The following is a 13161-nucleotide window of genomic DNA, read 5'->3' on the forward strand; positions in this document are numbered from 1 at the left end:
TCTGTGTGGCTACACTGTGGTAATTAACACAGACGTCTATAAAAGAGCATCTTGAGCTCTTTTAAGCACGAGTTAACTCCCTCTTACCTGAGCAGAAAGTTAAGTACAGCGCTTCTGCTTGTCTTGGAAATTCTTATACTTTCCAGTGACTTGCTTCATGAAACCGGAATTAAATTAAATCATCATTCGTCACAGAAGAGACCATCTTTGATAAATAGCTTAGATTTCACCTAAGGAGAAATCTGAAAGTGCATAAAAAGGCAGCAAAGGCACAGCCTGCTTCCCCTCCACTTTTACTGGATGCCGTCACATTTAATGTCATTCTTAAGGTCAGGGCCGGGGTCTTGCGTTAGGGTAGTGAAGGAGCAGGCTTTACCCAGCTGGTACTGCTCCCTGATGGGCTCCTCCACCTGCACGTCCGGCCTCTCCGTCTTCCCTCCATTCTTTCTGTCAAACTCTGCCGTGATCTCAGCCAGCGTCTTGCCCTTCGTCTCTGGCAGGGTGAGCCCCAAAAAGGCAGCAGCCACCAAACACACGGCCAAGAACGGCAGGAAGCAAAAGTTCCCCAGGACGGTGACGATAAAGGGGAACAGCATTCCCACCAATAGCAGGCTGATCCACATAAACGAGCCAGCGACCATGTAGGCCGCCGGCCGAGCCCCCTGGTCGAAGATCTCCGCTGGTAAGATCCCCGTCACCCCTGCTGGGCCCATGCCAAAGCTGAGGATGTAGGAGAACACACATGCCATGCTGAGGTAAGCCATCCCAGCCACTCCCCGGCTCTGGAGGCTCAGAGCTACTGTGAAGACCACGGACCAGAAAGACATAAAACTGTACCCTCCCACAAGAAGGTACCTGCGGCCCACGCGTTCGATCAGCAGATTGCTCAGTATAGAAGCCGTAAACTCGGATGCCCCCGTGCCGATGGTGGCGTACTGGACTTTATCTGGAGGGATCCCTGCTTCAAGAAAGATGTAGGAAGCGTAGAAGTAGATGGAGTCATTGCCGCAGAGCATCATGGCACTACTGGCAGCCATGACGGTTCTGAGCTGGCCTCGCAGGTCAGGATTCTTGAACAGGGACCAGGGCGTCTGGACGGCCGCTGCAGACCCAGAATTTAAGGCCTGCTCCTGGAGCATCTCCTCCATCTCCAAGACGGGAGCCTCCCCACCACGAAGCCGTCCAAGCGCCCGCATACACGCTTCCCTGTCTCCCCGGTCAATGAGAAGGTATCTGGGGCTTTCAGGGAACCAGGGTAGGGTGAGGAGCTGGATCAACCCCGGCAAAGCGTTACTAGCTAATAAGTACGTCCAGAGAGGCTCTGTGCCCAGCAGCGCAGTGAGTCCCACCACCTGACCCAAGAAGATCCCAAAAGCAGTGAAAACAGCAGAGGAGAAAGCCACAGCGCCCCGCAGGTGTTTGGGAGCGCTTTCCCCAAAGTACATGGGCTGGACGTTCATGCTCACTCCCGAGTTCATCCCCACCAGGAAGCGAGCGAAGACGATCATCTCAAACGATTTTGCCGCCCTGCACGTGAGCACAAGCACAGCACCAACAAACAGGAAGGAATTGTTCAGAAGCAGCGACTTCTTCCTGCCAAAGCGGACTGACAGAGGACCTGCTAGCAGGGCTCCGAGCAAACCGCCCATAGGGAAGGCTGACACGATGAGAGTCCACAGCAGGGTCACTTGAGGGGTGTCCAATCCGACGCCCCAGCGCTCCAAGTAGGTGTCATTGATGAAGCCCTGGATGTAGCTGGTAGGGGCGTTGATAATTGAGATGTTGTAGCCATACTGGAAGGTGCCTCCAATTGCAGCAGAGCAGACGGTCAAAGCCAGGGTCCTGGCACTGCCTGAGGCTCTGCTGGTTTCATCTGGTCCACTATCACCTGTGGCGTTCATCTGGAGGCTGGCTGTCTCTGAGGAGGAGCTCTGTTTCACCTCTCAAACACTCACACCTCTTCAAATACTTGGCTCTTGTAAGCTTTAGATTAATAGATTACTTTTTGGTTCAATGATATATGGCACATGGACAGTGTCTTCACTGATTACTCGAGCTAATGTTTCCTGAGGTTTGAACGGAAGAAAACTGTCATTCAGCCCGTTAAAGCCGGGTACGATTATGTATTTTTATTCTCAGTTTGCCTGTAAGGCATTTGCCTGCTCTCGTCTCCAAGACTTTAGCTTCACTAACCCAGCCTACATAACCAAGAAAACTGCATCACATTGTTGTTTGCCCGCATTCAGCTACTGCCATTCAGCTTATGAGCAGAAAAAAGTATTCAAAGATACAGAAAAATATAAAATACAGAAAAATTACCCTGCCAACCTTCACTGAGGGAATACAATTCCTGTCGTGCCTCATGTCTCAGCCTGTGTACGTCCAGGCTTCTGATAGGTTTACGTCAAGGTTGCATTACGTCATATCTGAGCGACTGTTTTTGTCGCCGGTTGGAAAGATGTAAGTGAGCGCTGTAATTTTGTCTTATGTGACAGATATTAATGTAACGTCAATGTAATACTTATGACCAATAAAGACCGACGCCATAACGTCGGAGTCTTAAACAGCTAAAATAGTCTGCTTTTTAACTCGTGCACTTGAATATCAGAACACCCTAATGAGCCAATATTAGTCGCAAGCTAATGCTAACGTTGGCAGGTGTTTATGCTAGCTAACCGTTACGTCAAAACTGCGCAGTAATTTAGCAAGTTTTTGGTTTAGCGAGTGTTTGCAAACAGCATATGCAATCAATGTCAACACGTCGATTTTTGCGTGTTATTTAAGTGTCAGATTTCCACTGCTTTAAATCCTGACCTGTCTACTGTTTTCTCCCTCAACAGGGCGCCTTCACCTACAAAGAGGAAGGAGGAGGACAAGAGTAAACAGCGGGGCAAGGAGAAATCAGGAGCAGTAAAAGAAGGAGCTGAAAAAGGCCGGGGCCGAGAGAAGAACCGTGCACGGCGTAGTGCCTCCAGTGGGAGCAGGTCAGAGCCAACACAGTATAGTTTTATATATATTAATAACACTACGTGCTGTCAGGTTCCAATTAGCTTTTCCCCTGTCCTGTGGCTCTCTGCCAGTCAACACCCAGATGCTCTGTGTTGTGTTTTACATTCAGACTTTGACAAAGAGTCACATGAGTCTTTATCCTTCTCATCTACTTTGGATAAACCAGTTCAGCCACTCCTTCCTATCCTAAAATCTGCTTTCGTTCAGGTCCAGCTCCAGCTCCAGCAGCGGCTCAGGCTCCAGCTCAGGCTCCTCCAGTGGCTCCAGCTCCTCTGCCTCCAGCCACTCTGGCTCATCCAGCTCGCGCTCCTCCTCCTCATCCTCCTCACCGAGCCCCAGTCGCCAGCGCCACAACCACAACAACAGACGCCGATCCGGGTCAAAGTACGAAATTAGTCGCCGTAGAAGTTTTTGAGAAATTAAGCAAATGTCTAACTCAAGAGTTTTTGAATCGGTTACACTGCAGTCAGGGATTAAACTTGTTGTTCCAGATGAGAGCATCTCATTAGTGGCTGAAACATTGACTGGCACGTGAAAATGTCATTTAAGGTCAAAATCAGCAAAGAAGGATGACCGGGACCGACGACGTAGGAGCCCCGCAGCCAAACCCACCAAGGTGTACCTGGGCAGGCTGACCAGAAATGTTATCAAGGTGAATGCTTAACCACACTACGAACCTCGAGGCACGTTTCTATGAACACCAGACTGCTGCGGGTTTGTGCTGCTTTACAGTAGTGGTTGAAGCTGCTGTGCTGAGTGCATGCTGTTCAGGGATCAGATAAACCCTCTTAAATATTTGTATGATCCATATAGGCGTGGTGCATCAGCGCTAGTATGAGGAAACAACATTTTTCCTCCTGTGTCTTTCTTTTTCTGTGTTATTACACTGTTCTTTCTCAACTAGTATATTACCCTCATCTGGTTATTATTCAGTTATTGCAGAGTGGCTCCAGGTTCTTAAAAAGTAAAATCACATTAACTAATTAAAGGCCTTAAAAAACTTAAATTCTTCTTTATAGTCTTATTTATTGAAAGTTGTGAGCTTGATCTAAAATTCGCTCCAAGAACAAAACACCTGAACATTTAATCATTGATGAAGTCAGTTGAGTTCACTAGAACTCACAGAAGTGCTGTGCAGCAGAATGTGTGTTTTTTTGCTATTCATATTTGCAAAGGCCTTAAATGTAACTACCTGATCGATGTAGACACCTTGGAGTGCTTGTTATATTCAGTTATTATTCTTATCATTGTCCGCAGAAGTGCATCAGAAATATTTAACATTCTATTTGAGCGATTTAGACCATTTCATGATTTACACTGCAAATCTACCCGAAGCTGTTCTCATGCGGTATAAATTCCCTTCAGCAAAAAGAGACGGAATAACGATCCCCTTTCTTCATATAAATGTGTCTGAATGTTGTGGCAATTCTCTGTTGTGCCTTTTAAGGACCACATCCAGGAGATCTTCTCCACTTGCGGTAAGATCAAGATGATCGACATGCCCATGAACCGCGTCCACCCCCACCTGTCCAAAGGCTATGCCTACGTGGAGTTTGAGACGCCCGAGGAGGCAGAGAAGGCCCTGAAACATATGGACGGAGGTAAGAGGATGTGGAGCAACAAGAACATGGACCACTGCAAGTGAACATTTCACATAACGGTCATATTGTGGACGAACAGTCTAGTAAGATGGATGAGTGATGGTATAATGCACTTAGCACTGATGTCTCTTGTTGTGTTAAAAATGACAAACCTTCGTGGTTTTGTTTCTTTCAGGTCAGATCGACGGTCAGGAGATCACAGTCACAGCAGTGCTGGCTCCCATAGTGCGCCCTCCCCCCCGCAGAATGTCCCCTCCACGCAGGATGCCCCCTCCACGACCAATGTGGCAACGCACCCCACCTCGAATGAGGAGAAGGTAAGCAGTGTACAATAATGTGGATTATCTACTGTGTATCGTAGTACTCATGAATGGGCACTGAGAACCGGCTCCAGTTCTGAATCGTCTGATCAATCAGAGTCGTGCACATTTGACTGTATCACTTCCTTTTATCCATGCCGACGTGTTTTTCTGACGCTTTCACATTGCTCTCCTTTTTTCTGTCCGTCTGTCTTTCTTTCCTCCTAGGTCTCGGTCTCCACGGCGACGCTCTCCAGTACGTCGCAGGTCTCGGTCGCCTGGCCGCCGTCGTCACAGGTCACGCTCTAGTTCCAATTCCTCCCGCTAACATAAATGGTACCCCCTTTCTCCTCCAGATCTGCTCACGTGCTGCGTCCTCAGTGTAAATTAACATGACTGTTAACCATCAGCCATTGAGTGATTTTTAACACATTCTTCATATAATTGACGATTAACCAAATGTCTGTTTCCATCGGAGTTGTTTTCCCACATTTTTCTTTTTATCAGTACGCCTCAGCCAAGCATCAGTATTCCAACTTTTCCCACGCTGGTTCTTTTTTTTTTTAATGGTTATGCATAAAAACAGGTGAATGGGAACACACTTTAATGTGTTACACTCACCTGCGGTCATTTTGATCTCACCAAGCAATTCATCTACCGGGATCACGTGATCGGGTCTTGCATCTTCGCTCTCACAGCTGAACCAGTATCGAAACAAGTCCGACAGCAATCATTGTTCTCTGAAATCACACTTTTCATGCTGTCCAGTGCAATGAATCCGACCCATAGATCTGAAATGGTGCTACTGGTCACAGTTTAGGTTTAAATCAGAACTCCCCTCCGTGACCTTCTTCATTTGCGACTCCAGCATCACTTCTCACAGTCGATCACGAGCACAAAGGCAGCTATTCCAGTCATTATTACGTCATCAGGACAAAGACATCAGATGGTTAGTGAGTAATTTAACGGCTCGTCAGGAAAAATCCACCTGATTTTTTTGTGTAACACTACGACCTTATGATCCAGAAGTTTGTGGTTTGAGTATTTGGAGAGAAAGTTGTGTTAATTTTTTCTCATCAGTGGTGGACTGATGCAACCTGCCCAACTTTGTGTGTGTGTGCGCGTGTGTGCGCATGTGTAATTTTTCCTTCAAATCCTGTTTTGTATAGTTGGCTTTGTGTGATTCAGTGTATGGATGATAATAAAGTTCATGGTTGAACTGTAAAAAAAAACCTACTTTTGTCTGTCAGTGATCTAAAAACATTACACTATTATTCAAGTCAGTGCATCTATGTAAACTGTATTTTTAGGGAGGGACATTGAGGTCTCAAGGTATCAAGCCTGGAGTGATCCGTCTCAGCGGTGAGGAGTGTGTGTGCCCTCATCTAGGCTGCGTCTATATGAAAGATTTTCCACCGAGAAGTCACGTCCTTGCTGTTCCTCCTCAGTGAGTGTCGGGGCAGTTAGCGTTCAGAACATTTCCATGACCAGATCTCTATTGTGCAGAGACACAATGTTAATCTTGGACCCAGGATGCATTTCTCCATTCGCAGTGGATTGTCTTTTATGTGTAAACATGCTGCGTTTACGTCCAGCGAAAGGTGAGTGTGACTTTGGCTGCTAAAGTAAGCCTGATGTGACAAATGATGCTGTGTTAAGGCACAGACTGAAGTGCAAACACACTGCTGAATTACCCCAGTTCCATTACTGGCTGTGTGTTTTGCATTGTAGGGCAGCTTTAGTGTGCCGTGCCCAAACCCTCCATTATAGAGCAAGTGGTTCCAACCAGCTGTGTGACAGCCCCTCAGGGAAGCCATCAATCAATCACACATTTCCTTACTGTATCATACATGCTTACAGGTAAGTGGAAGTATTCAATCACACAAGAGCTTAAGTTTCTGTCTCTGCTTGTGTTGCGGTGTGTCCGACAGATGATCGGGAGCAGACGGAGCAGAAATTATGCATGGAGGAGTTTCAAATCTAAATGGCGTGTTTTCACACACATTTACTGAAAGATGGCTCAGGAGAAAAATAATGAGGACGGCCTTTACTCAGTTTGACAGTCTGTAGACACAGCGGGGACACAGTTTTTGCTGGAAAGACACTAAAAAGGGCATTTTTCATATTATAGGACCTTTGGAAGCTCGTGGAGAAATACACGTGATATATTGTGTAAAGACCTTTGGGGCAAATCAAGAGCAGATGTTGCTGTGGGATATATGGTTGTCTGCAGGCTGCACTGTCCTCCTTAGGGTGAGGATTTTCTCACAGCGAGCTTATAGATACAAGGAAAAGAGCGTGTTCCGTTGCTCTGGGGAGACGCTCGAGGAACATCAAACATCAAGTCAGCTGGGAGCTGTATGAGATTAGGCCACAGAGCACCCTCTGGTCTCATCTTACTCCTTTTTTATTGTTTTTGGAGGTTGGGTCATGCTCAAGTCTGTAACTGCTAGTCCAGATGTTTGTGTTTCTTGGCAGCCGTGCAGCAGATCATCTTATGTCATCTCCCTGAGCACACTCCCCTTCTCCACGCTAACGCTCCGCAGTACAACTGTCTTCGCGCGCACGATTCAACAACAGTTTGTTCAGTGACTTTCCAGAATCAGGCTCCCACATCTCCGCCGCACAGACTCACACGTGGACCCAGGATGCCTCCCCCCTCCAGGTGTGGACTGTGTCTCATGTATCTGACTGCGCTGCTGATCCTCCCTGGACAAGGTGAGCGTGGCTTTGACTCCTGGCGATTACTGAAGTCTTTTCTAGCTGAGAACTGCAAACTGAGCATGATACAGCAGTTACTAAGGCACAGATTGAATTTAATACCAATGAGAACTTTTATCACTCCAGTTGCATAGGTGAAATGGTTAATAAGATCATGTGATCATATAAAAAAAGTGGATGATGAGGTCATCACCTGTTGGGGCGCAGGCTATTTTCATATAGTTACTTTAGCTTTAGTGAAATTCACATGTAGCTGGAGAGAAAATGAGAAATTTCAAATCACTAAAGATCCATTTGAGTAAAGGATTTGTGCTTTTAATGGGCTTCATGCATCTGCTTCATAGACATGCAGAGACCGTATGTATACAGTCTCACCCAACCCCTACTGAAGTGGTATTTTGTGTTGAATTTGGAGAAACCACCTGTAATATTAGAGCTTGTTTGAGTTCATTGAACACAGCTGAAAGTTTGTAAATCTTGCCAACGCATCTAATTTACAATGAGGGGTTGAAGAATTCCGAATGCAACTGTAAGAAGCAGGCGTGGCCACCGTGAACTGCTGCTTTGAAGCCTCGAGTTTGGCATTTTGGCCCGTCGTTCGTTCGACGTGGAAACCCCTGCGTTTGATTGGTTAGGTTTCGCAAGACCAGCCCCTGATTGGTCAGCCACGAGGTAGGCATGGCGCGAAGCAACCCACATCTATTTTACTCTAAATGACACCATAATTTACAAAATGAACATCATGCTGTATTGAAGGTGACATGAAACTCGCGAAATGACTCCATGACTTCATTGGGGAAGTTTGTACTGAAGTAATAAATCAAGTGAGAAATAAGATCATTTTCTCACAATCGGACTAATTCCTGTTACCAGTGGAGTCCTGCTGGCCTTTAGAGAGAATATAGATTCAAGGCACTTCAGCACTGCCTTCACTGTCCTCACGTAGAGGCTGCATCGTTCTTTTCTGCAGTCTATAGGGGGGTGGCTGGTCATTGTAGATGTACTCAGGTGGACGAGCTGTTTTCCCTCATTCAGTCTCAGTCATGTTACTAACGTTGTTCTGTGCGTGTGCTGCATGTTAGTGAGTCCTCAGTGTTACAGGCCGTTGCCCAGGGCTCCACACGTCTTCCCTCCCTGCTGCCCGAGAGCCTCCAAGGCCCGCATTGGACAACCTGTCGTTTCCTGCATCGAACAGAGGGAAAACACATTTTCTCATTGTAAAATCCGTGCATTCATGTAAGTAAAAGTATCAGCTGTACCTCAAGCATCTTTTTTTTTTTGTTTTTTGTTGTTGTTGTCTGTATTTGGGGGTGTCAGACAGAGTGACACACAAAGACAGTGATGAGCAGACAAACCAGGAGTGATGTGAAGAACAGAGAGCTTTGGCACAAACACCGTCCTAAAGAGAGAAATGGCAGCAACTGTCCTTTAATCTGCTTAAAACCAGTGGTCAGGGTTGGGTAGCAATGGATCACTAATCGGGATTGTGTAATCAGATTCTATTATTCTATTATCAGCCCACATGCAATTAGATTGTAGCTACATGGTCAAAGATCACTTGATTACATTACTGATTCTATCTTTATAATGTGGCCGGTTTAAAATGAATCATTTTACCAACCGTGTTTCCAGCCGCAGCAACTTTTTTTTTTTTTACTGAAAATATATAAAGCCATCGTACATCGCCTGCACAAACAGCACACAGACAACACAGCTGAGCCTGGTTGAGACCAAAACAGAGTTAAAAAATGAGTGAATGTTGGACCTTAATCGGCCAGATAGCCAGACGCACCACTCAGACACAAGATAATACAAGATAACCATTTAGAGATCTGTGTTCACAGTTTGATCCTCCACGAGCTCAAAAGAATCCAAAACCTGCTCTTTAACGATGCTGCTCTTTCCAGAATGTCATTGCCTCACAATTTTTTTTTTAAAAATTATTATTAATACTGTTTCAGGATACATGTAATTGTTTTTGTCTTTTCTCTCTGTGCAACTCTACAGCTTTACCACTGTGGACAATACACACTGGTGTGTGGATCCAGCAGCCAAGTGGCTCACAGGAAAATTCCAGCTGTTAGAAAAAGTAAGTCTGGAGGACACACTGCCTGATAAACAGTGATAGAAAATCTGCTTGTTCCATCTAGTTTTACCCCTTTAGGGTTAGGGCTCTGACTTTATTTTAGTCAATTATTCCGTATTCCCATGATAACATTGACAGCAAATCCAATGCAGCATGATCAGGGGAAAATGTGAATTCCTTAAATGCGGGGATTTAATCTTCCACCAATGAGCCCGACTGGTTTTTCCCCACAGACAGGAGTGTGCTGCTACCGCCTCTGACGGGCCTTCAGCAGCCACAGTGAAGATGATGCAGCACGAGCCTCTAAGCAGAAATCTCCACATTTCCACCATTTTTATTCCTGTAATTTTCTTAATTTACAACTTAGATAGTCTACGTATTTTGTTCTTAATATACATGGAGACATTCACCATGTCTTTTTACATTTTAAACTACAGTAATAATCTGTATAGCTACAGGAAATGCAGTCATGGTGCCATTGGTGTATAGATAAAACCATGAAAATCTGTGAAGGGTTTTGGCATTAGGAGCAGTACAATAAAGCCTTAATATTTGGAAAAATAAATGTCTAGGCAGCAGCTGTAACATTTTAACTCCAGGATAAGACTGGTGATACTCTATAGTTTTCTAATGATGGATGAATCCCGTGAAAAGATGGAGCCGACAGTGAAACAAGTGTTACCCGTGCAGCCAAAACCTGACATACGTCTAGTCTATTCCTCCACTGCCACAGAGCTCCAACTGTCATCCTAAAACAATTAAAGACACACACAGGAAAGGAGGCACAGCGGGGCACTCGGACATGTTCCTTCATTAGGATGATTACCCTCCTGCTGCTGTCAATGCTCGCTAGATAAACCAAAGCCGCTGCTGAAAATAGACCCTGACAAAAACACAATTTCCTCCTATTTGAGCGACGTTTCCCTTCTCACTGCAGTACCCACGTGTTCCTGGAAGATACAGCACCTTTTTACAAATAAAACTTTATATTTGTGACCACGTTTTTTATTTTTTACAGCACCTATTGACAGTGAGAAAAAGATTATTAGTCCGACTGTCACCTTAAATTTCACCATTTGGGATCTTCTAATGACACAATCTCTGGAAACGTTTTTGCTGGTTCAAATCCAAACACCTCTGTGATCTGCCAGCTAATGCTCAGGTGTGGTTTAATACGAAGAGGCATCAGCATGTCACTTTAAATCCCCTTTGATTGGATGCATTCATGTCACCGCAGCAAAGCAGCATCACTTGTATTCCTCTCCCATACAGATGCAATACCAGTAAGTGAGCAGCAGATGTCACCAAATGCCTTGAAACACATTTGTAGCAATATTTTTTCTATTGCTGAATGTAATTTACTGTTGTGTCTTTTGTTGGCTACATATTGTATTGACTGCAGCTGTGTGTAGCACCATTGCCCAAGCCCGCCCCCCCCCCTCAAATAAAAAATAAGAAAAAAACGATGCAGGTCAAGTGTTGAGCTTCCAGCAGCTCAGAGGAATAAAGCTACACACACAGTTTAGTTTAAATACAAAAGATTTATTACCGCCCCACAGCAGCATCTCCATATATTATACATTTTATCTTATGTACACAAAAGGATTGATACAATTCTTGCACACCCGCACTCTCAAAGTCTTTTCACTCTCACAGCAGACCTTTCAACGCTGCTTTTGAACGCCTTGTGTCGTCAGGGTTTAGTGTCCCCGTCCTCAGGGCTGGGAGGAGGAGGATCCATCAGGTCCCTGAATCCCAGTTTCTCCAGAGGCTCCTTGGCCATCAGCTGACTGGAAACCACAAGATTACAGGAATGTTTAGCTCTGATGGAAAAATCACAATCAAATGCAGCCACCAGATGCATCCTTCTGAGACCCGGCTGCTCATATTGGTCCCCTGAGGCCTTTAACTCAAACACCATGCTGTCTGTGGGACTTGCTTCTTCTCTTTTCCAACCATTTCCCACACTGCAGGCAGCAGCACTGTGTGAGGCACAGAGGATTTGGTTGAGAACGACCGAGGGAGAGTCAGACACTCTGCTGTCAGGAGATGAGGAGGAGGAGGAGAGCAGTACAGTGATCGCTCAGAGGGGGACAGATCAGCTGAGGAGGAGCCTGAGGAAGAAATTATTGACACCGTGGCCTGTTCTGGATCGGAAATTGCACATCAGCTACAGTTCTGAAGGTTCCCTTATTATATGAGATGATTCAAGGGAGGGTAAACAGAGATACACACACACACACACACCATCATCACTACCGAACTGATGCATTGTTACATACTTTTTGAGGAAAACGGACATGCAGGAGAAAAATGGAAAGAAAAAACCTCATATAATAATAATAATACTCATTTCTTTCCGGGTCTCAGGACGTAAGGGATTGTGGGAAGTGTAGGCTGTCTTAGTAAAGAGGTTTCTCACTTGTCCATGCGACACTCCAGGTAGGCTTTGGACTGCAGTCGGCACTTGGCGTTGTCGAAGCTGTTTTCTCTGAGGCATTTCATGAACGTCTCCTTGAAGGCTTTACACTCTCCTGAAACAGAGTATGAGTGAGTGCAGAATGAGCGGAAACTACAGAGTCTTATCCAACAACCCCGGTCCCGTCTTACCCAGATGGTCCAGAGGGAACGCGCCTTTTTCCGGAGGCCGAGGTTTGAAGCTCTTCGAGCCGAAGTTCATGGCGGTAGACATGTTGTTTTTCTCAGTTTAAAAATAAAAACAACAGTCTGTATCTGTGTGGTATGAAGGAAGCAGCAGTGGTCCGTCCTGACCCTGTTGTCGCGTAAATATGACGTCGTGTTTTGCGGCCGTTTCGGCACACAGACGTGAGTAGTCGATTCAGGTACATTGATGATCGATTCAGATTTTCGATTAACTCCGAATCAGGACAACAAATTCCCATCATAAAGGAATCTCAAGAATCAAATCGGGTTTAATTTTGCTCTTTATGAATATAACAATAAACTAATAATTCTAGAAAACACTCGTATGAAAGAAAAGCAGATGATAAGAAATAACCTCATATGAATAAAGGGAAAATCTGCTAAAATGCTCATTGTGACACAACATGGTCCAAAGATAAAACATCATACTGACACCGTAGGAGGAAAAGAAACTTAAAAAATGGCGTTCCATATAAATGTTAATTCTAGTTTAGTGAAAGCCTACTGTAAGACAAAAATAACCACACTAACTAATAACCAACTTTTTGTTTTATGTCACCTCGATAAATCCGATACGTCTCACATGTGTTTCCTCTTGTGCATTAGTCTGCAATTGTTGTATCCAAATTGTATATTTGGACTGTTTTTATTATCAGACGTCCAGTCACCCAGTGCACCTTTAATTGCACTGTTTTTTTTAGCACAGACTCTGGGGATTTCGAATTAAAAAACGATTAGTGCAAGTATAGTGTTGTTACAGGCTGTGGCACAAAGTAATTAA

At 45.1% G+C, this 13161-nt stretch overlaps 3 protein-coding genes across 3 annotated transcripts; 1 reads left to right on the forward strand and 2 right to left on the reverse strand.

Annotated features, from left to right (window-relative positions):
- Positions 1 to 293: 293 nt before the first annotated feature.
- On the reverse strand, positions 294 to 1907 carry LOC139220213 (solute carrier family 2, facilitated glucose transporter member 11). The gene has a single exon (XM_070852283.1). The coding sequence runs from the start codon at positions 1899 to 1901 to the stop codon at positions 294 to 296; it is 1608 nt and encodes a 535-aa protein (XP_070708384.1). The 5' UTR covers positions 1902 to 1907.
- Positions 1908 to 2440: 533 nt separating this feature from the next.
- Positions 2441 to 6119, forward strand: LOC139219742 (RNA-binding protein with serine-rich domain 1-like). The gene is made up of 8 exons (XM_070851685.1): positions 2441 to 2460; positions 2841 to 2984; positions 3217 to 3393; positions 3559 to 3661; positions 4457 to 4610; positions 4786 to 4927; positions 5138 to 5245; positions 5699 to 6119. Coding segments are annotated over exons 1-7 (822 nt in total). The 5' UTR covers positions 2441 to 2458; the 3' UTR covers positions 5238 to 5245; positions 5699 to 6119.
- Positions 6120 to 11237: 5118 nt separating this feature from the next.
- On the reverse strand, positions 11238 to 12587 carry cox19 (cytochrome c oxidase assembly factor COX19). The gene is made up of 3 exons (XM_070852331.1): positions 12327 to 12587; positions 12139 to 12250; positions 11238 to 11506 (listed from the first exon to the last, which is right to left on the reverse strand). Exons 1-3 carry the CDS (start codon positions 12406 to 12408, stop codon positions 11410 to 11412), a joined length of 291 nt encoding a protein of 96 aa, XP_070708432.1. The 5' UTR covers positions 12409 to 12587; the 3' UTR covers positions 11238 to 11409.
- Between the last annotated feature and the right edge of the window lie 574 nt (positions 12588 to 13161).

Source organism: Pempheris klunzingeri, chromosome 20, assembly GCF_042242105.1.
Source record: "Pempheris klunzingeri isolate RE-2024b chromosome 20, fPemKlu1.hap1, whole genome shotgun sequence".
Lineage (NCBI taxonomy): Eukaryota > Metazoa > Chordata > Actinopteri > Acropomatiformes > Pempheridae > Pempheris > Pempheris klunzingeri.

Bases quoted from the DNA above. Each gene is read 5' to 3' on its own strand.
- cox19 (XM_070852331.1), bottom strand. From the start codon at position 12,408: ATGTCTACCGCCATGAACTTCGGCTCGAAGAGCTTCAAACCTCGGCCT. The intron at 12,251-12,326 runs GTAAGACGGGAC...ACTCTGTTTCAG, and splicing joins GTTCCCTCTGGACCATCTGG to GAGAGTGTAAAGCCTTCAAG. The intron at 11,507-12,138 runs GTGAGAAACCTC...TGTGGTTTCCAG, and splicing joins CTGGAGTGTCGCATGGACAA to TCAGCTGATGGCCAAGGAGC.
- LOC139219742 (XM_070851685.1), top strand. The intron at 2,985-3,216 runs GTCAGAGCCAAC...GCTTTCGTTCAG, and splicing joins AGTGCCTCCAGTGGGAGCAG to GTCCAGCTCCAGCTCCAGCA. The intron at 3,394-3,558 runs GTACGAAATTAG...ATGTCATTTAAG, and splicing joins AGACGCCGATCCGGGTCAAA to GTCAAAATCAGCAAAGAAGG.
- LOC139220213 (XM_070852283.1), bottom strand. From the start codon at position 1,901: ATGAACGCCACAGGTGATAGTGGACCAGATGAAACCAGCAGAGCCTCA.